This window comes from Chiloscyllium plagiosum, unplaced genomic scaffold, assembly GCF_037043375.1.
Source record: "Chiloscyllium plagiosum isolate Xiang-an unplaced genomic scaffold, Cpla_swu_hap1 HiC_scaffold_4, whole genome shotgun sequence".
Taxonomy (NCBI): Eukaryota; Metazoa; Chordata; class Chondrichthyes; order Orectolobiformes; family Hemiscylliidae; genus Chiloscyllium; species Chiloscyllium plagiosum.
Genome location: NW_028270142.1, coordinates 42,253,528 through 42,276,725, shown reverse-complemented (window position 1 = coordinate 42,276,725; position 23,198 = coordinate 42,253,528). Strand labels below are relative to the sequence as shown.

The 23,198-nt window shown below is 41.3% G+C and overlaps 1 protein-coding gene across 1 annotated transcript in view; it reads left to right on the top strand.

The window, feature by feature from the left end:
* Nucleotides 1-23,198, top strand: part of LOC122549249 (angiopoietin-1) — a 209,952-nt gene that overhangs the window by 119,060 nt on the left and 67,694 nt on the right. The window contains exons 2-4 of the mRNA XM_043688739.2: nucleotides 13,535-13,690; nucleotides 15,937-16,058; nucleotides 21,461-21,696. Coding sequence (XP_043544674.2) covers nucleotides 13,535-13,690; nucleotides 15,937-16,058; nucleotides 21,461-21,696 — 514 coding nt within the window. The remainder of the gene's footprint in view (nucleotides 1-13,534; nucleotides 13,691-15,936; nucleotides 16,059-21,460; nucleotides 21,697-23,198) is intronic.

The following is a 23,198-nucleotide window of genomic DNA, read 5'->3' as shown; positions in this document are numbered from 1 at the left end:
TCAATGTGATTGTCTATTGTTTTAACGCATTGATCCAAGGATGCTTTTTCCTTAAATGCCAGCACTCTGTTGTCTATTACTTGAGGTAACTGGGGTTTAAAACCGAGCACAGGTTCACTACCATTTAGTTTTCAGCTGTCAGTAAGAGTTAAAATGCCCGTATGACCCCCTCCACCACTAAGTATCTCTCTATTAGAGCTTTACGCACCTCATCACATCCCCACTCTATTTCATTTGGGCTATTTGTACTGTAGCATTCAATGTCTTGTGAATCCAGTGCATCAAACAGACTCCCAAACTCTTCATTCTCGTGAATTGATCTTAAATCAATGTCAAATGCTGAAGATCTGAAATAAAGGCAGAAAATGCTGGAAATACTCCGCAAGATAAGGCAGATAACTGTGATATAGAAATTGTTTTGGTTTCAGGTCTGTGACCTTTCACAGAATTGTGAAAAGGGAGAAAAAGGTAGAAAAATGTGACAGGCTTCAAGTAAGTAAGTAAAAGGGGAATGGGAGGATGGACAAAGGAAGAGGCTTATGATTTGGTTGAAGACAGGAGAGTTTGTGGCCAGATCTTTGGGTAAGTGTTGATGCTGCCCAGAGATTTCTGTAACCAATCATTTAACCAGAGAACCACTGGAATGGTATGGCACAGAAAAGAGGCTAGACCATCATGGCTGGATAACGCAGCCAACCATTCAACTCCACCTGGTTGATAGACTTGTAGGTTCCAGTGCTTCAGGTGCAGATTCAGGTTCCTCTGAATGGACTGAGGGTTTTCTTGCCTTCCCCAAAATGCATAACTTTATGCTTCTCCAGACTGGATTCCATTTCCCATTGTTCTGCCCACTCACCCAAACCATTGGTTTCATTCTGCAGTTGACAACCATTCTCTTCACTATCAAGTCTTCATGCTAATTTTCATGCCAAATTTCCCAGTCATGTCCCCCTCGTTTAAGGCTCAATCATTAAGGAACCTAACACTGAGACCTGTGGAATGCCATTGGAAATCAAATTCAATTGGCAAAAACATCCTTCGACATTTTCCTGTCATTGAGTGAATTTTGGACCAAAATCAGAACATCCCTCTCTCATCCCTTGTTCTTTTACTTTTCTGTGAGATGTTGTCAAATATCTTACTAGACTTCATGTAGATAAAATGCATGGCAATACACTCATCAGTTCTCCTTGTTATTTCCTCAAAATACTTAAGTTCTGTTAGAAAGATACAATTTTTCCAAAACAAACCATGCTGACTATCCCAAATTAGTCCTGCCTTTTCCAGTAACAGTTAATCCTGTCTCTCAACATTCATTCTAATAATTTGCTCATAACTGAGGTCAACTAGGAGAAAGTGAGGACTGCAGATGCTGGAGCACCAGAGTTGAAAAATGTGGTGCTGGAAAAACACAGTAGGCCAGGCAGCATCCGAGAAGCAGGAGAATCGACGTTTCGGGCATAAACCCTTCTTCAGGAAACGTCGATTCTCCTGCTCCTCAGATGCTGCCTGGCCTGCTGTGTTTTTCCAGCACCACATTTTTCAACTCATAACTGAGGTCAGACTGACCTGTCTATAATTATTTGGCCAATTCCTCACACCTGTTTTGAGTAATGGTACAATATTTACTGACCTCCAATCACCTGGTACCACATCTGTATCTGGTGAGATGGGGAAATGATTCTCAGAATATCTGTTACTTCCACCCTGGCTTCCTTTAACAGCCTTGGATACTGTTCATCTGGTGATTTATTCGAGGAAGTCAGTCCCTCCAGCACCTCCCTCATCATTGTGCTTGTTTTATCTAAAATTACACACTTTCCTTTAACTAGAATGTCTGAATCATCCCTTTCCTTAGTGAAGGCAGAGTCAAAATACTAATTTTGAATTCAGCCCACATCTTCTGCATCCAAGCACAAGTTATCTTACAGATCTCGAATAGGCTAACCCTTTCATTACACATCCTCTTGCTCTAAACATGCTGAGTGTACTTTTGAGATCTCTCAGCCAAGGAACTAACTCCAGCTGCAGCAGTGAAGTGGTGTATGTAGCCAAACCAATGAATATAGGAGAAGACACGCAAGGAGCGAGGATGGCCCCGTTTTTAATGACAGAACCTTTCATACTCAGGTTTTTAAAGATCTCAAGTTTTTCACTATGTTAGTGAGTGGGTGAATGAGTGAGTGGTTGAGTTGGTATTGGGTTGGGTGCGGGATGAGTAACTGGGTTTGAGTGAACGGCTGAGCAGTTGAATTCATCGGTGGATGACTGAGTAAGTGGTTGGTTGTTTGAGTGATTGAGTGGGTGGGTAAGTGAGCAGCCATGTTGAGTCGGTGGGTAGGTTAGTGCTGGTTGGACAGATGGGAAGTACAGGTTGAAGACTCTGTTGGGATGATCAGTTCATTTACTCAGTTCATTTATGAGTTCATTTACTCATAATCACTCAGTTAGACCAGGTTTTAAATAATATAACATTTCAAGTCCTGCATCTTTGGCCCGAGTCTCTGACACTGGGCTCAGTGGAGGGTCTCTAGCTACACAAATCAGGGCACCAAGGCAAGGCAAAAGGAGATGGTAATGGGACAATTGAATAAATACAAGATGAGTCTGCAGGAGGTGGAAAGGAGAATAGCAGAATCTTTAACAAAAGTTGTGGGTCATAAGGGTTGAAAGGTGAGATTTTCCATCTTTTATTCTTTTGTCGTGTTTATAGAAGCTGACGATACTCTAATTTCAAAGATAATAAGTTTAGTTTAACTCTGAGATTCATATTTCTTTTCTGAGAGCTGGGCTTTGAGGAGACAGCTGCCGATCCACATGTTGCAGCTGTAATGTGCATTTTTGAAACACACACCTGAAACCTTCTGGAAAAATGGAGCTGCTTGTTTTGAAAAAAAATGTTTGTTAATGTGTGTGCCTGCAAGAATTTGAGATCATTTGATGTAAGTTGTGATTTCTAAAAAAGAAGAGGTAAAAGGAATGAAAGGAAGTCTTTAGGTTCTTTGAAGAAAACGGTTAAGGGAAAGTGATGACATTACATTTCAGCTTGGAATATTTATTGGAGAAATAGTAGAACCAGCCCCCACTCCACAGGTCCTGAGAGTCAGGCAGTAAAAACAGCTTCAGCTTCCTCTTGTTTGCTAATTGTGTTTTTAAACAATATACACTGCGTCACCATTTTGCAAGTTTCTTTTCCAGGATTCACGTTCACTTTTGTGTTTTGTCTGAAAACTGACATTATGCATATCAGCAGCCCACGCAAAATAAACCCTAACACCTGACAGTCTGCTGCTATTTGACAAATGATCCCGTAGGATCAGCTACTGGAAGGAAATGGGTGTGACCAGATCTGAGAGTGCATTGGTATCCTCCCCACTGGATCCAATCCTGTCTCAGCAGATATCAGACCTGAATCTTTCTCCCAGCACCCAATTGGATTAACATCCAGATGATCATTTACCGTGTCCTTTGGTACAGGCATGTTGGGAAGGACTAACAATATTTTACTCTCCTTTCAAAAGAGAGGTGGAAATTGCCTGAACAACTGACTGCACAAAGTTGTGAGAAAAGCTATGAATTGTCACTTAGAGAGCCACAGGTTAATCAAGAATAATCAGCATGGATTTGTTAAGGAAAGAACTCCCTTGAATTTTTTTAAAAGATAATGGGTAGAAGATGCTTTGATGTAGTGTACATGGACTTTGAAAGGGTCTGACATGTCATACTAGTCAGAAAAGTAGGATCTAAGGGCAGGTGGCAAGTTGCACACAAAATTCACTCAGTGGCATAGAGCAAAATATTCAGGCTGATGGGTGTGTCCTTTGAGCATCTTCTGAATGTGAGCAACAGTGGGGAGCAATTTGCAGTCCTTGAACTGAGTGACTTAATAGAAAGCTGTCAAGAGTCAATCTGATTACTGTGGGATTGCAGTCACACGTCATCTAGACCAGATAAGGAAGGCATATTTCCTTTCCTAAAGGACATTTTCTTAAACTAGATAGGTTGTTACAACAAGCAATGATATTTGTTATGGCTATCAATGAATACTCTCCTGAAGGAATGGGCGGATATGCTGACAGTATAAGATAGGCGAGTGTGGGAGGAACCCTTATAGAATATCTGCACCAGCATAGACTAGCTGGGCCTAACAGACTTTCTGTCCATTATATTTCATCTACAGTGGAGGCAATAGGAGATTGTACATGTTGTTTCAAGTATTTGAGAATCTAAAAGAGATATATTTCTCACATTTGTACACAATGTACAGTTTAACAAGAGATCTTAAAATCAGTCTCTTCGTACAGCAGAACTTGAATGCTGCTAGACTGAATTATATTTGCCATTTTTCTGCTCATTGATACCTTCCTGCTTTTGTCCTCACTAGCAACTATTTAGCCAAATTTAGAATCAGCTGCAAGCATTTTAATCATACCAAGCTACATTTATGTTTAAATCAGCAAGGGATTCGGTACTGATTGCTGAGTTGCCCTACTGGAAACAGCTTTTCAGACACAAACAAGGGAGTCAATGGTGTAGTGCTATGGTCAATGGACTCGTAATCCAGAGGGCCGGGCTAGTTATCTTGGCTATTGATTCAAATAAGCATTGGATTCAATTAATGGATTTGAAATATAGACATTTTTGAGTGTTCCTGAAGCTGCACTCACCCAGACAAGTGGACAGTATTCACTCTTGTGCATTGTAGATGAAACTTCAATGAGTATAAAAGCCAAATCATCATTCACACCCAATTCAACAAGTTTTCAGCTCTTTAAGAACTTAGTGAAGTGATTAAACTATTTTCTGGTCCAAATCCCACTGAGACGGGATTTCTCTCGGAGTTTATTATTTCTTTTGTAGAAGAATCTTGGCTTTGTATATTCTGGAAAATTTCCTGAAAAGAAGATTCTAATGTTTTCTGCTCAATCTTTGTCAAACATGACTGAACAGAGAGTTCTTTTTGGGTGTAATCCTGCAAGCACAAGGTTTTAGTTGGGCAAATTGTAGAAAAGGATATGTAATTGACTATGAAGAGGTGGAAAATCATCCATTTTGCTTGGGAAAAAGTGAGAAATCTCCATTTTGACGGCAAGAACACAGGAAGACCACTGTATAGCATTTCTACTTAACAGAATTAAAGGCTTTAAAAGAAGGAAAACAACACAATGTTGCTTTACTGCACAGTTTGAATGCCTTAAAGCAAGGAAAATAAAAACAGCATTGCTATTTACAGCAATAACTGGAATGAGTGGGTTATGTTATGAAGGAAGGTTGGACTGGCTAAACTTGTACCTGTTAGGACTTAGAAGAGCAAGAGATGAGTTCATTGAAACATACAAAATCCTGGGGTTTTGACAGTGTCGATGTGGAGAAGATGTTTCTTCTTAGAGAAGAATCTAGTACCAGGGATCCCTGTTTAATACTAAGGAGCCACCAATTTTAAACAAGAGGAGAGGTGACTTTTCTGACAAGTGTTTGCATCTTTGGAACTCTCATCCTGAAGAGGCTTACAATCAAGCCAGCCATGAATGGAGCAGGCCTGTGGGGCTGAATGGCCTATGGCTGCCCTCTATTCACATGTTGAAACAAAACAGCATATAGCACCATTGAGATACTGCAGAATTGAAAAGCTTAAAAGAAAGAAAAATAAATAATCACAATAGGAAGACATGTAAGGAAAATAATACTACCTGCAAGATTTAATATCAAAGTAGGCCCAAAATCAAGCATAGCATTGAAAACCTTGGAGAAAACGTTCCCGAAGATACAGAATTGATTTCAACTTAAATACATAATCATAAACGGAACAAGTAAATAGACACTATTGCATTCACAATGGCAATGCTGATGATGCTACAAACCAATATACTTTCTGCTGAAGATGTTCAACAAAAATTTTTTGACAAATACTAAAATTCTTGAAAGAACAAAATTTGATGGAAGAGCTCCGCATCCAAAGGAATCCATAAAGAATTTCAATATTGATATCTATAGGTCTGTTGAAAACTGTGACAATGGAGCATTGAAAACACAAGTCATAAGAGTTGGAATTGTTATTGGAATTATTGATGAGTCTTTGTCAGTTTTGATTCAGTCAAAAGAAGATTTGACTTTAGAGAAAGATGTTTAAATTGTTCTGGAGGCAGCAACCAAGAAGAAATACAGACAAAAGGACAATCTTTTTATTGAAGAGCAACAGAACCCATCCACTTTGTGGTTTAAAAACACACATGGCAAGCTAAAATAAAGAGTTTTTCAAAGAACAAATACTAAGAGTCAGCATCAGTGCTGTGGATCATAAAAGCCTTACAAACACAAGCAGTGACCAGTTATGACAAAATAATGCTACATCTGGAGAAGTGCAGGTAACTTGTAGAGGCTGTGTAGAATTAGGATGAAGTTTCAAACCAGCAAAAGGTTAAAGGTTACTCATACAAAGGCATTAATGTGATAGAACCTCCAGAATTAGAAAAGAAAATACCCAATGCTATTGTAGGGGAAATTGGGATCCAAACAACTTGAGTTTTAGATAACCTGTTTGTGTCAATGAGTGTCACCAATTTCAAATCTGACACAAGGGTGATGACCACTGCCCTGCCAGTTTGTATATCATGGAAGAAGAAACAGAAGTTACAGGCTACAGAGATAAAACTACAAAGTCCATGTGGCGTAACTCCCTAGAGTGTGATATTAGATTAGATTCCCTTTCAGTGTGGGAACAGGCCCTTTGGCCCAACTAGTCCACACCAGCCCTCCGAAGAGTAACCCACCCAGACCCATTCCCACTAACTAATGCACCTAACTGTACGGGAAATTTAGCATGACCAATTCACCTGACCTGCACATCTTTGGACTGTGGGAGGAAACCCACGCAGACGCAGGGAGAATGTGCAAACTCCACACAGACAGTCGCCCGAGGCTGGAAACAAACCTGGGTCCCTGGCACTGTGAGGCAGCAGTGCTAACCACTGAGCCACCATGCCGCCCCATTACAAGGGAACCTGCAAAACAGTGTGTGAGATAGTGAGAGTGCATACATCATTCATAGTCAGGAAACATCATTCTTGAGCAAGATTTCATGTTTGCCCTCAACCTTGTTTAAAAGGATGAAGAAGTTGTACAGAACAGGAGTACCTTTGAGAAAGGCTACCATAAATTGTTCACAGAATTAGGGAAAACTTAATGCTAGATGCTGCATCATGTTAAAAGAAATTTATTTGTCTAGATACCCAGGAAGATTTCACATTCATTAATGAATCAAGTTCAGAAGCAAATTGAAGAAATAGCCAGATGGGGCATAATTTCTCTGGTGACAAAACCAATCAAATATGCATTGACCTAACACAGCTCAACACAGTGGATGATACACAGAAAAACAGCTGAGAGATATGATCAGAAGCTCCATACAGGTTTGAAATGCCTACAGGAAGATAGGCTTATCCTCAACAAGTGTGAATTTTCCAAGGAATCTATTCATTCCTTGGGACAGAATGTTGGCAAGAATGGAGTAATGCCAGGTCGACAGTAAATGAAGGTTGTTAATTAATGCCTCAGTCAGTTCATGATATACAAGGATTTCTAGGTATGGTAAATAATTGGTGAAATATTCTGCCTCATTTGGCAATAGCGACTGAATCCTTGAAGCAACTCCTCAGGAAGGCACAGGGAGGATACTGGGTCTCACATCAGGAGGATGCTTTCCAAAAGATCAAGGTCATCCTAACATCCACAGATGTCCCTGATCTACCACAATCCATCCTTTCCAACTTTCACAGCAGCTATGTTTCTGCTACAAAGTACAGAAGTAACGAGATGGTTGTTGGAAATCGGTATATTGTGCCTCCAGAGCATTGTCAGACTCTAAGAGACATTACATAGTTGTAAAGGTGGTAGCTCTCTGGTTATATGAGCATACAAAGAAATGTTCAGACATTGGTCTGAATGTGCTCAAGGAGATGGACCATAAACAATTGAGTTCCATAATAAATGATGAAGAGTGAACAAGGGTAACTCTACATGTACAGAGATTCTAATTCTGTCTCTCGAGGCTGGACAATGTGATAAAATATGTACAGGAAAAGCTACTAATGATGTTGGATACAGTCTCCAGAGTGAACATTTGACAGATTTACAACAAATGACAAGGAATTTCTTCATGAGATTGAATTGTATACTCATGCCACAGTGATATAGTAACCAGCAAGGTAAACATGCTCAATCAATTACAGTAGAAACAACAAAGGAAAGATTGAAAACTTATTAGTATTGGCCAGATCATATGCCAGTTGGTTGACCATGAATACCAATTCTGCTGGTGTTTGAAGAAAGGCCAGCCATTCCAGCCTCAGAGACAAGATATTCTGGACAAGTTACACCAAGGATATGTGAGGATTATCAAGTACAAAGCCAGGGCTGGGTTAAGTGTACGTTAGCCAGGGAACTTAAAGGAGAGTCAGCATGGATGCACAAAAAGGAAATCATGCTTGACAAATCTATTGAAATTTTTCAAAGATATAACTAATAGAATTGATAAAGGGAAACCAGTGAATGTGGTTTACTTGAACATTTAAATAAGATCCTACATAAGAGATTAGCATGTAAAATTAAAGCACATGGGATTGTCTATAATTGACTGATATAGATAGAGAACTGGGAGAAAGTGAGGATTGCAGATACTGGAGATCACAGTCAAAACGTGTGGCACTGGAAAAGCACAGCCAGTCAGACCTCATCCAAAGAGCAGGAAAGTCGATGTTTCAAGCATAAGCTCTTCATCAGGAATGGACGGCGGGGTCCCAAGGGGGATGAGTGATAAATCGGAGGGGGGGCTGGGGGTGAAAGTAATTGAGAAGGCAATAGGTAGGTGAAGGTTGGGGTGATGGGGATAGATCAGAGTGGATGGTGGAGCAGATAGGTAGGAAGGAAAATGGACAGATAGGACAGTTCAAGAGGGCAGTGCTGAGTTGGAGGGTTGGATCTGGGACAAGGTGAGGGGAGGAGATTTGAGAAAACGGGTAAAATTGGCATTGATCCTGTGTGGTTGGAGCGTCCTAAGGCAGAAGATGAGGCTTTCTTCCTCCAGTCGTCAGGTGGCTAGGATTTGGCAGTGAAGGCGACTCAGGATTTGCATGTCCTTGGCAGAGTGGGAGGGGGAGTTGAAGTGGTCGGCCACGGGACGGTGGGGTTGTTTAATGTATGTGTCCCAGAGATGTTCTGTGAAACGTTCCGCAAGTTGGTGTCCTGTCTCTCCAATGTAGAGAAGACCACATTGAGAGCAACGGACGCAGCAGATAAAGTCTTTGGCGGTGCAGGAAAATTTCTGCTGGATATGGAAGGATCCGTCCTCACCTCCATCCAAGGCCCCAAAAGATTCTTTGGCTGTGCTCTTCCAGTACCACACTTTTTGACATAGGGGACTGGCTAACAGACAGAAAACAAGCAATAGGAATAAATGGGTCATTTTCTGAGCAACAGCCAGTGACTAGTGAGGTACCATAGGAATCAATACTTAGACTCAAGATATTCACTGTATATATACTAATGATTTAGATGAGGGAGTTAAATGTAATGAATATAAGTTATCAGACAGCACAAAATTAACTGGGAGAATGAATGTTAGGAGGATGAAGAAAGCTTCTCTGTGATTTGGATGAGTTGAATACATGGACAAATGCATGACAGATGAAGTATAATGTGGTTGAATATGAGATTATCCATTTTGGTAGCAAAAACAGGAAAATGGATTATTATCAGATTGAAACAAATTGGGAAATGGAGAGGTGCAATGAGGGCTGGGAGTCTTCTACAGCAGTCACTGAAAATAAGCATGCAGGTGTATTCGACATGAAGAGGGCAAGTGGAATGTTGGCTTTCATAGCAAGAGGATAGCCATACAGGATGTCTTGCTGATAATTGTAAAAGTTGAAACTTTATTGCTGGAACAGCACAGCAGGTCAGGCAGCATCCAGGGAACAGGAGATTCGACGTTTCGGGCACAGGCCCTTCTTCAGGAATGAGCAGAGAGTGTTCAGCAGGAGAAGATAAAAGGTAGGGAGGAGGGACTTGGAGGAGGGGCGTTGGAAATGTGATAGGTGGAAAGAGGTCAAGGTGAGGGTGATAGGTCGGAGTAGGATGGAGGCGGAGAGGTCAAGGAGAAGACTGCAGGTCAGGAAGGCGGTGCCGGGCTGGAGGGATTCGGCTGAGACAAGGTGGGGGGAGGGGGGATGAAGAAACTGGCGAAGTCCAAGTTCATCCCCTGTGGTTGGAGGGTTCCCAGTCGGAAGATAAGACGCTCCTCCTCCGACCGTCGCGTTGTTGTGGTTTGGCGGTCCTCCCCTATCAGCTTTCCGTAGAGACCACTCCCTCCGCGACTCCCTTGTCAGATCCACACCCCCCACCGACCCAACCTCCACTCCTGGCACCTTCCCTTGCAACCGCAGGAGGTGCAACACTTGCGCCCACACCTCCCCCCTCACTTCTCTCCAAGGCCCCAAAGGAAACTTCCGCCACAGATTCACCTGCACCTCCACCCACACCATCTACTGCATCCGCTGCAGCCGGTGTGGCCTCCTCTATATTGGGGAGACAGGCCGCCTGCTTGCGGAGCGATTCAGAGAGCACCTCTGGGCCACCCGGACGAACCAACCCAACCACCCTGTAGCACAGCATTTCAACTCCCCCTCCCACTCCACCGAGGATATGCAGGTCATTGGACTCATCCACCGCCAAACCACAACAACGCGACGGTCGGAGGAGGAGCGTCTTATCTTCCGACTGGGAACCCTCCAACCACAGGGGATGAACTTGGACTTCACCAGTTTCTTCATCCCCCCTCCCCCCACCTTGTCTCAGCCGAATCCCTCCAGCCCGGCACCGCCTTCCTGACCTGCAGTCTTCTCCTTGACCTCTCCGCCTCCATCCTACTCCGACCTATCACCCTCAACTTGACCTCTTTCCACCTATCACATTTTCAACGCCCCTCCTCCAAGTCCCTCCTCCCTACCTTTTATCTTCTCCTGCTGAACACTCTCTGCTCATTCCTGAAGAGGGGCCTGTGCCCGAAACGTCGAATCTCCTGTTCCCTGGATGCTGCCTGACCTGCTGTGCTGTTCCAGCAATAAAGTTTCAACTTTGATCTCCAGCATCTGCAGACCTCACTTTCTCCTCGATAATTGTAAAAGCCATGGTGAGACCATACCTGGAGTATTGTCTGCAGTTTTTGTCTCCTTATCTGAGGAATAATGTTTTGGTTGTGGAGGGATTGCCACAAAGTTTTACCAGACTGACTCCAGGAATGGCAGGGTTGATATTGAAGGAAATGTGGATTGGTTAGAACAATATTTACTTGAGTTTAGAACAATGAGGGGGGATTTCTCACAAGCCTTTAAATTCCAATAGGACGGGACAGGGCAAATGTAGAAAGAATGTTCCCAAGGACCAGGGAGTCCAGAACCAAAAGTCACAGTCAAGGATATGGGGTTGGTCAATTTGGACTGAGATGAAGAGAAATTTCTTCATCCAGAGTGGTGAATCTTTGAAATTCTCTGCCACACAAAGCAGTTGAAGGAAAAACATTGAATGTTTTCAAGAAGGAGAAAGATATAGTTCTTCAAAATAAAGGGATCAAAGGGAATGGGGTGAAAGTGAGAGCACGGTACTAAGAAGGATAACCAGCTATGATTGTATTGAGTGGTGAAGCAGACTCGAGGGGCCAAATAGCCAACTCTTGTTCCTATTTTCTATGAAGGTATGTACCTCATAGCTGACTGTAAAACTTCCAGATAGCAAGAATGGATATCGCTTTCTGCTACTGCTGGAATCAGCTCAAGCTTCTTGCAAGAGAGAAGACTTTGAGGCAAACTATAGCAATTGTCTCCTATAAAGTGATTAGAACTTAATGAGTTAGTCTTAAAGAAAAACCGGCTCCAATTAGCCTATTATGTTTCGTGCATATATAAGTAGCCAATTTAGTGTGACTTGTGTAATAGAGTGCTGCAGTTGTGCATCTCAAGTTTAGCAGAGGAAGGAGAGACATACTTGGTTGCTTTCGCCTGAACAAGGCAGCTGATTGGTGAATAGGATTGGTGAGTATTTCTAGTCTTGTAAGTAATAATTGTCAGTTTGTTTTCAGGTCTCTAGTCTTTTTTTCTCTCCTTTTCTTATAAATTGCTTGATAGGTATAAGATTGATGCTGGTATATAAAAAAATACAAGATAGTGTAAAGAATGGAGATTCTTCAAATGATAATAGCAGTGATAGCAATGTGATTAATTAATAACAAATAAAATAGAGATAGCAAACTGGATGATATATTGTATTTGCAGCGTGTGGGAGCTGCTGGATACCATATGATCGATTCTATCCAGAAATGTAGCAAGTATCTACAGCCCAAGCAACTTTAGATCCAAATTGAGGAGCTAGGGTCCGAACTGAGATACTGCACTACATCGGGCAGGGCTGAAGTCTAGGAAGCTGTCATACCTCTTAAACTTGGTCATTCAAACGTGTACTATGATCAAGAACAGGAAGGTGTGATTGTAGGTGAGGCAGGTATGGGGGCAGCTCTCAAGCAATCTTAGCCACTGCAGTTATCCAACAATTACAAGATCTTGATAACTGAGTGAGGACTGGGACGAAGGTGAGGAAACTGGTCATTATACCTGAATACAGGGAGCTGTTCAAGTAGAGTGGACGAAATAGGAAAATGTAGTAGTGGTCAGGAATGGTATCATTAGGAGGATAGATAATGTTCTCTATACCTGTGAGCATGAGTTTGAAAGGCATGCTGCCTACCCTGTGCCAGGGTTAAAGACTCCTTGTGGCCAGAGAGTAACATGGAGTAAGAGAGGAGTGATCCAGTTGTCATTGTCCACGTTGGTAATAATTACATTGTTAAAACTAGAAAGGAGGTGCTACACAGATTACTCATCTTTAGACTAGTCTCTTTCAGAACCCTGTCTAAGAGAATGCTACTCTTTCCACAATGCCCAGTATAGTCTTAACATCCTCTATACAGGCAGATTCTGCTGGTATTTCTGAAAAGAGAGACATGTTACTGGATCTCCTCGCCTTGCATGCTTTAGATAAACAAAAGCATGCCATAATTTGAATGACTGCAGCAATTTATACTGCAGGAGAAAAGTGTATTGATTGGTTGGCAAGTCAACTCTGTTTGGCTGAGGCATTACGTGGGAAAAGCAGCGGGGATTTGGAGGCACCTCATGCCCTCGGGTAATTCAAAAATACTGCAAGGCTCAAACGTAATCATTTCATTTTTGAGAACCAGTACTTAACACTAACTGATAATCTAATATTTCTGTTTGTGTGATTTTGTTGTGTGCAATTTGGCAGCCATGTTTTCTCCATTACCAAATTGACTACGCTTCCAAATTTCATTGAATGGATAGGGAATGTTGAGAAAGCTGTCACAAAGAAGCAAGTTTTTGCTACTTGCTGCACTTTGCCCAGTAATCATACTGAGTTTATTTCAGAAAAGGCTAGATATTTAAAGACTTTTCAAATGACCTCGTTGCAGCTGGAGAATTATATCCAGGAGAATATGAAGGCCGAGATGGTTCAGATCCAGCAGACTGCCGTTCAGAATCACACAGCTACTATCCTGGAGATTGGTACCAATCTGCTGAGTCAGTCAGCAGAGCAAACACGCAGACTCACAGATGTGGAAACACAGGTAAGATCCCACTGGGGATGGCGGGAGTGAAATGTTGTTGATGGGGGGGGGGGAGGGGGGAAGTGTTTGGGAGGAAGGATCAATCAGCTGCTGCAAGAGCTACAACATGCTTCAGAGTTTCATGCTTAAACTGGGCCAAAATAACACACACACACACTCTTTAGCACCTCATTCCAAATTAAATAAGAGCCTTAAAAAACATTCACTGGCAGAGATCACACAAGTCTGAGTGATTCTTGCAAATATGTCTCTGGTATCTTTATCTGGTTACAGCATATTGTAAGAATTTTGTTTAAGTTGGTTTGTGAGAGTGATCAGCCCAACTGGCACGGAAACAAAGCTGAGGAAAATGTCAATAAATAGTTTAAGATTGTGGGGATTCTAAAGCTGGTCCTGAAGGAACGGGTCGATTTTCATAGTCTTTGTATTAACATGTAATACTCATCACATTTAGTCATTTATTTTTCAACTCTTTCTGTGTGGGTTGGGGTTGGTGGGGACTGGAATGGCGAGCTTGTTGTCAGAGATGAAGAAATGAAGAATTAACCCATAAATGTAAAAACTCCCACTTTAAGATGATGCCAAAGTGCCAGCAGGAACCGGGGTGGAAGGACTGTTGTTCTGAACTTTTTATTTCCTTATTTTTAAAATATTTTTTCCCTAAAAACTTATATTGAAGAATCTGTATCGAGGTACCATGTACCTAAAATGGTGCTGTTAGTGCGACTTGTAAACTCTTCACTGTACTCATTTGAGTACATGTGACAATAAAGCTAATTCAATTTAATGTAACATCAATCATTCTAACAAATAGCATTATATTTTCCATCTGAAGAACTCTCTGGGGTTGGTTGGTGACTAGAGGACAAACATTGAGGATGATTGACGAAAGAACTAGGGATTGAGATGAGGGGAAATAAAATGATCTAGGAGAAAGTGAGGACTGCAGATGCTGGAGATCAGAGCTTAAAACTGTGTTGCTGGAAGAGCGCAGCAGGTCAGGCAGCATCAAAAGAACAAGGGAATCGATGTTTCGGGCATAAGCCCTTCTTCAGGAATGTAGAGGGAGGAGGAGAGCTTCTTCAAGGAAGGCATCCTTGCAAGAGGATTCGCAGTAGGTTAAAATCAACTAGGAGAAAGTGAGGACTGCAGATGCTGGAGATCAGAGCTTAAAACTGTGTTGCTGGAAGAGCGCAGCAGGTCAGGCAGCATCAAAAGAACAGGAGAATCGAAGTTTCGGGCATAAGCCCTTCTTCAGGAAATAAAATGATGCAATGATTTGGAATGAGCTCTCTGGAGGGACTCCGCTAACTGGCTCCCAGTTTCTCTTCCCTACACCCCTCACTGTTTTGGACTCCACCATCATGCCCTCCCACCATCATGCCACAACCCAGCAGCCTTAATTCCTGGGTAGCAGATACACACACTCTCACAGTTGCACATAGATGTACACACATGCACATACGCAGACAGATAGACACACACAGCCCAATCACACTCAATCATTAACCGTTTCAGAGTGTCACTCGTACAGACACCTAAAACATTCTTTCAGCCCGTGGATCAGTGTAGAGTTCCAGGTTTTTGCTGGATTTATGGTTTGAACTTTTCTGATGCAGCATTACCATTTCCAAATGACTTCCCAATCACCCATTAGAAATTCAATCTGGTGAGTATCCTTTATGAGCTTAGGATGTGAACACCTAAGACCATTCACGGAAATAAATTAACTGAATGCAGCCTGGGTTTATCCATACCCACTGAACACGTTTTCCTTTGTGTGCTGGGGGGGGGGGGGGGGGCGTCGCTGGGGAGTTGGGAATAGGATCCCTAACCCAGAAACACTGAGGTTAACACTCACAATGTCACATTTGGCTGAGTGATGGCAATGTTATGATGGAAATGCATATCCAGGATTGTAGAGTCTAAGTGTGTCTATTGAATAAAGATACAAGCCATCATGATCTAATTGAATGCCAGAACAGATTTGATGGGCTGAGCAGCCTCCTCCTATTCCAGTGTTCCTTGATCAGCTGTCACAATGCGAAAAATGTATAAAAGCTGTACATTCCTTGTCCAAATGGTAGCATAATGAACAACAATACAGGAATTTTGCCATGTTCTTTTTATCGCTGTTGATTATTAATTACTTTAAAAAGTTTCTGTGAATAACTGTTTCATTCTGACATGCTATTAAGAGAAAATAAGTAATTCACAGGAATAATGATTTATGAACTTACATTTAGGTCTTGAACCAAACCTCAAGACTCGAAATTCAGCTTTTGGAAAATTCCTTGTTTACATACAAGCTGGAGAAACAACTGATTCTTCAAACCAATGAGATCTACAAGCTGCATGATAAGAACAGGTAGGTTCCGTCGATCTGTGAGATTGAGTCATTGACACTGCACTGCTTGATGATAAGAGGCAGCTTACAAAGTTCCCATTTCTGAAAGAAAAGTGGGGAGAATCTCACACTAGGTAATAGCTCAAGAAGACTGATGGCAAATGAGCAATCCTCAATAATTGAGCAGGCTTCTGATTTGCCAACATAAGTTTTGCACGGAAAGGTTTCACCCTTGGGTTGACGACGGAAATCCTAATTTCTTCAGTAGAAAATGCTCATTTGTCATTGTACAGATCAGGCAATAATTGTTGCAAGTGGTGTGGATAGTTTGACCATTGTCAGCTTCCCTGAACTAAAATATATCTAGTTACATTATTACAGACTCAATCTGCGGTTGTCACATCATTAGGGCCAATGTTCTCCCAATTGCTTCTTGGAGTGCATGGGAGATTTATTTAGGTGTATGGTCTTTTAAAATTTTTTTGCACATCCATGCATATATCTTACAAAGGATTGAGCTGTGCATGAACTATACGGGCTTTTAGATTCCTGTGTAATGCATTAGTTGGAACTGGAGCCTAACAACCATTCAGCAAGCAGAAAGAAAAGCAAAAGTTTCCATTTCTATATAATTTTTCACAAATTTTGGATAGCTCAAAGAATTTGACAGCCAATGATATACTCCTGAAATGTTGGCACTGTTACAATGTAGGAAACACAGCAGCTAATTTTCACCCAACGAGATTCCACAAACAGCCATGTGTTCTATCCAGATAATTTCTTTAAAGATATAGGTTTAAACAGTACATGTTGACCCAGGGAGAACTCTGCAGCCCTTCTTTCATTAGTGCCATTGAATCTTTTACTACCTCAGAAGGCAGGTAGGATCTTATTTTAATAAATCATCAGAAAGACAGCACCTCTGACTGTGCAGCAGCTCTTCTGTCTTGCCATGCGAGTGTTAGCCTGGATTTTGAGGTTGGATATGAACCCACAACTCTCTGACTCACAGGAGAAGGTGGCACCAGTGACCCAGCAAAGGGAATACAGACGGTGGATAATAAGTCAATCAAGAAAATGCAAGTTATGAGGAGAGTCCAAGTTCTTTTTGTACAGGAATAGGATGGCTGATATAGAGAATATCCCTCATGTTTGAGAATGTCCAGAGAGTTAAATGCAACTTGCAATGCTATTGGGTATGAACCAGCTATGACATAATTCTCTCCAGCAGTAAGTAAAAGGGGTGTATTACAGCCAATACACCCCACATACACTGACACCATCCTCAGTTAAACTCAACCAGATGTTTAGCTCCATCATTGAATCACAGCACTGTATTACGGAGAAGGAGGACATTCAGCTGTCTGTGTCTGTGTCAGCTTTGCGAAAGTGCTATCCAATCAGTACCAGTTTCCAGCTCTTTTCCCAAAGGCTTGTACATTTTCCCTTTGAAATATTTATTCAGTTACCTGTTGAAAGTTATTATTGTATCTAAGTCCCTCCAGGACACCCATTCCAGATCATTGCATCATTTTATTTCCCCTCATTTCAATCCCTAGTTTTTTTGTCGATCATCCTCAATATTTGTCCTCCAACCAACCAACCCCAGAGAGTTCTTCAGATGGAAAGTATAATGCTATTCATTAGAATGAATAATGTTGCATTAAATTGGATTAGCTTTATTGTCACACGCATTCAAATGAGTAGTGAAAAATTTACAAGTCACACTTAACGGCACCATCTTAGTTACATTGTACCAAGGTACAGATTCTTCAATACAAGTTTTTGGGAAAAAAGAATTAAAAATTAAAGAGATAAAAAGTTCAGAACAACAGTCCTTCCACCCCAGTTCCTGATGGCACCTAGCCTCCAGTCTGCACTAAACCTTGACTCCAGACTGCCATGTTATTGACTAATTCCATAATGGAAGCTAAGAGGATTTTCAACCAGTCATTTGGGAGAAAAAGGGATGAGTGAAGTAACTTTGGACTGAGAGACCACAATGGTTCACTCTGAATCCATCCACACTAAATATTAAACAGATAGTGAAGTTATTTTATCCTGTACAGATTCACCTCAAAATTACAAGTCTGTCACATGCAGAATATCCCTAATGAACAGCCCTGACTTGTTCCACAACTTTGTTAGTAACTGTAAGGAGAAAGGTACAGGTGAAGGGAAAAAGGAACATATATCTTACAAAGGATTGAGTTGTGCATGAGCTACGTGGGGCTTTTAGGTTCCTGTGTAATGCATCCTGTACAGGTGAAGGGGGAAAGGAACATTCTAATTGAGTAAGCGAGGGAGGAGGAACATAAACCAGTTGGGCCAAGTGGCCTGTTTCTGTGCTGCGCAACAAATTTTCTTCCAATGAAGCACCAATTCTACCATTTGGAATTAACAAAAAAAAATTGGACAGTTTGAAGAGAAAACTTTAATTGGAACCTGAGACAGTTTTTATTTCTAGAACCCATTTGCGCAACCCGCACAGCACTTGATGCCATTAATCAATCTGTGCTTTGAGTTAATGAGCACTTCACAAGGGTAACAATACAGGAATGTTTGGCAGCCATGCTGAAATATTTCTGCTCACTTTGTCAGCATCCTCTGGTTACTTCTGTTTTAAATACCCTGGATGGAACATTGTTAACTCACTCTAAGCATAAAGAAACTGCACTTTGAGATTTCAGTGCAGTGGAGGGAAAAGCAGAGAAGGAGGTGGTCAGAATTCTAGTCTGAGGTTTCCTCGTCTGAGGTGTGAAGCTGACCACTTTATTGTTCCTGAATTGGTGACTGGGTGGAGGGAGCAGAGCAGAGTTAATCGAATTCTAGAGCTCAATGATGAAGAAATATTTAATGAAAAATTGCCTTTGAAAATCCCCAGGTTTTGAAAAATTACTTAGTTTTCTCAAAGAGGGAAATATGATACTTCTTCATTAAAGTTGGTTTGTTTCCAAGATCACTTAAGCAAGTTTGGGCATTATTTTGACAGATGAGAACTTTACTTACCAATGTCATTTCTAAATTCTGGATTGATATCAACTTTAAGAATCGTTGTTACTGTGGTATTCGATGTAGCTCTGGAACTTTCCTTTCTCAGCCCTAGTTTTCGTTATTCCCAATGATACATGACTAAAGCAAAAAGAATGCGGTGACTGAGAATTTAATATATTGCCTTGCATTTGAAGAAAGACTTCTATTTTTCAACCACATTTGCCACCTCAGGACATCCCAATGTTCCATATTACCAATGAAATACCTTTTTGAGGCATGTTACTATTGCAGTCTGGGAAATGCAGCAGCAAATGTGTTCACCATAAGTGCCCACAAACAGCAATATTAATAAACAGACAATCTGATTTAATGTTGATGGTTGGAATCAAGGTAAATTGGACAAAAAGCATCTGATGATTTTTTTTTGTTTGGAGAGATGTCTGAACCAGGGAAATTGATTGCCAACAATTTTGTGCTGATATAACATATAAAAAATGCAGTATCTTATTATGTTGCATGTTTCCATGTTAAGCACATATTTGTTTACATAGAAAGTAAACACATTGCTTTTTGGATGTTTACATATCTGAAAATTATAGGCCTTTAATAAAATTCCTTCTCTGTCAAGAGCTGACCATTGTAATGTTCCCTAAAGCTGTTTACCAGCACAGCATAGAACAGATTAAAGAAATATGCATTGAAATATGGCAATGTTATCTTCATTTAGGTTTCTTTTAAACTGTTCAGTTTCTTCAAGTTACGATGGAATTCCTGCCCCTCAGGTTTCATTGCAGATTATCTAACAACTATCAGTACAGATCCCACAAAACAGGATGTCAGTGCAGATCCCTTATTATGGGCTCTGTATCACATATCCATGCTGATCCCCTATTACAATCAACTATCAATATAGGTACCTCAGTACAGACTCCCTGCTCCAATCCCTCAGTATAGATCCCTAGTCTGGTCCCTCAGTAACGATCCTGGAAAAGCGCAGCAGGTCAGGCAGCATCCAAGGAGCAGGAGAATCGACGTTTCGGGCATGAGCCCTTCTTCAGGAATCCTGATTCCTGAAGAAGGGCTCATGCCCGAAACGTCGATTCTCCTGCTCCTTAGATGCTGCCTGACCTGCTGCGCTTTTCCAACAACACATTTTCAGCTCTGATCTTCAGCATCTGCAGTCCTCACTTTCTCCTGAGTACAATCCCTCAATACAGACTCCCTAGTACGATCCCTCAGTATAGACTCCCATTTTAACTATTAGTACGGTGCCTCAGTACAAACTCCTTATCAACTATCAGTACGGGTACACGTTACAGGCTCTTGATATTACAGACTCCCTATCAAGCATCAGAGCCGATCCCTCATTTCTAGCTCTTTTATTTTCATTTGCCATTGTTCAGGCTAGGAATCCAGCCAGCTGAAAAATAATCAGCATTTTTCCTTCTCTTTGTAATTCTCCTGTACCAATTCTAAACTCCGATAAAGCTGATTTGATCTGTTGCCTGTCTCCACATCTGTTGTGCAATGAAAGTGCTAATTTAAACCTTGAGGTGGTGAGACAATGTGATTTGTTATTCATCCAGGGTCATATTACATATTCTCAGGACTCCTCTGTAGACCGCAGTCTAGTAAAATCCAAATGTGTATTGAAATTTATAAAGAGCCATGTCTGCAGAATATTTGCACGCTGAATTAATAATGTAAATTACTCCACAATATATGCATACAAAGACAGTGTACTTGCACTGGACAGAGAGTTAACTCATCCTTGTTATATTGCAGTAAACAGCGGTCTTAAAATTGTATAAATTACTAATGTTTTGTGTTCAATAAACTTGTCAACTTGCCTGTCACCTGTACCTTGTTGTGAATTGAATTGAATTGAATTTATTGTCACATGTACCAAAGCACAGTGAAAAGCTTTGTCTTGCGAGCAATACAGGCAGAGCACAGAGTTAAATAGCATAGATAAGTAAATAGGTAAACAGCAGCAAAAACAAAAACACAGATACAGGCGAATGTTAGGAGTTTGTGAAGTCAAATGTCTCAAGTCTATCCTATACTAAATTGCATATTAGCTCCATATTAAATGAGGGGTTAAAGTGAGGCTCCATGCCCTTTCTCAGGTAAATGATCTCATGGCATATATCTTGAGGAAGAACAGAGAGTTCTCCCTGGTGTCCCAGCCAATATTTATCCCTCAACCAACATCACTAAAACAAAATTAGCTGGTTATGAATTGCATTGCTGTTTATGGGATCTTGCAGTGTTCACTGCTGTGTTTCCTACATTACAACAGTAACAACACTTGAAAAAGTACTTAATTGGCTCTAAAGGATTTGGGAACTCCAGTGGAGGTGATGAAAGGTGCTATACAAATGCAAAATCTTGCTTTTTTTCAATCCTTCTAATCTCCACTTCCTCAGCTTTCTGGAACAGAAACTTCTAGAAATGGAAGGCCGACGTAAAGAGGAGGTCGAGACGCTGAGGCAGGAGAGGAGCAGCCTCCAAGACCTGGTCCTCCGTCAGAGCCGGGTCATCGATGAGCTAGAGGCAAGATTGAACCGAGCTACTGTCAACAACACCAGCTTGCAGAGACAACAGCAAGAGCTGGCAGACATGGTGCAGAATCTTCTGAAACTGGTGTCACAAGGAGGAGGAGGTGAGCGAATGCTCTAAGTAGTCACTCAGGAAGCACGTGGTTCCTCAAAAGAAAGAGTCAGACTGAGAGCCGAGCCCTCAGAGATGGTTGGAGAGAGACATCCAGCCAATGCGTCTGAGTGCAACATCCCTTGTTGTATGTCTATGGTAGGACTTGTCCTGTTTTCAACATGGGAATCAGATAAAAACAAGGCTGGTCCAAGAACTGTAAGGATCATACCTGGCAGAAGGTATGGACAGGATGGGGCTTTATTCTTTTGAAAGGAGGAGGCAGAGGACTGACCTAAAATGTATAATATTATTAATGGCTTTGATGGATCCGATACAGAGTGTGGATCAACTTGGGTAAAGATTTAAACTTGGGGCTCTCAGCTTAAGATAGTCACTAAGTAATTGAAATCAGGAATAAAAACATATTTTCCAAAAGATTCATAAGAAAGTCGATCTCACTACCATGAGTGGTTGAAGTGAACAGTGCATGGAAAAGGAGGCTAGATAAGCATAGGAAGGAGAGGGGAATAGAGGACGAGAAAGTTATATTTTGGATGAGGACGTTTCACAGGAGGCTCGAATGGAACATAAACAGTATCATGGACCTATGTAATGCTAAATTGATGCTCCTCTTTATATTTTTCTTTTCACTTCTTCCTCCATTATCCTGCACAGCTCACAACAATTCCATCTGGGAGACCAAGGCAGTCAGCTCCATTTTGTGAGCTCTGATTAATTAATCTCCAACGCCAGTTTCTACAGGGAATAAGCAAATGCTGTCTTGTTTGCTATCTTCCTGGAGAACATCTTGGCTTCCTCTTTGCAGTCGTGCCTTGAGGTGGAGAATTGTGATGCTGTCAATTCCATTCTGAATATTAAACATATAAGGAATAAAACCTTTCTTTGGGAAGTTTTGCAGTATTACTCTATTAATGTTCATCAAATGTACACTTCTATAGTGACTATCACAGCCAAAGAAATACTCCTTGAAGCATAATCAGTGTTGTAATGTAGGAAACATGACAATTAGTTAGTGCACAGCAAGATCCCACAGATAGCAATGTTATAAATGCCAGTCAACCTGTTTTTGTTCAGTGATGTTGATTTAAGAGATAAATATTGATAGGGTGCGGAGGCTAATTCTGCTGTCCTTTTTTAAAGTATTAACTGTGGGATCTTTTACACCCAGCTGAGAAGGCAGCTGAGTGGCTTGAATTAATGTCCCATCTGAAAGTCAACAACTCTAATGGTGTGACACTTCCTCAGCACAGACCCTCTGAAAGTGTAGAGTTCCCTCAGTACTGTACTGACCCTCTGAAAATGTAACACTCCCTCAGTACTGACCCTCTAACAGTGTAGCACTTCTTCACAACTGATGCTCTGACAGTGCAGCACTCCCTTAGTACTGACTCTCTGAAAATGTAATAATCCCTCAGTACTGACCTTTGGACAGTGCAATGATTCCTCAATACTGACCCTCTGACAATGTAACACTCCCTCAGCACTGACTGC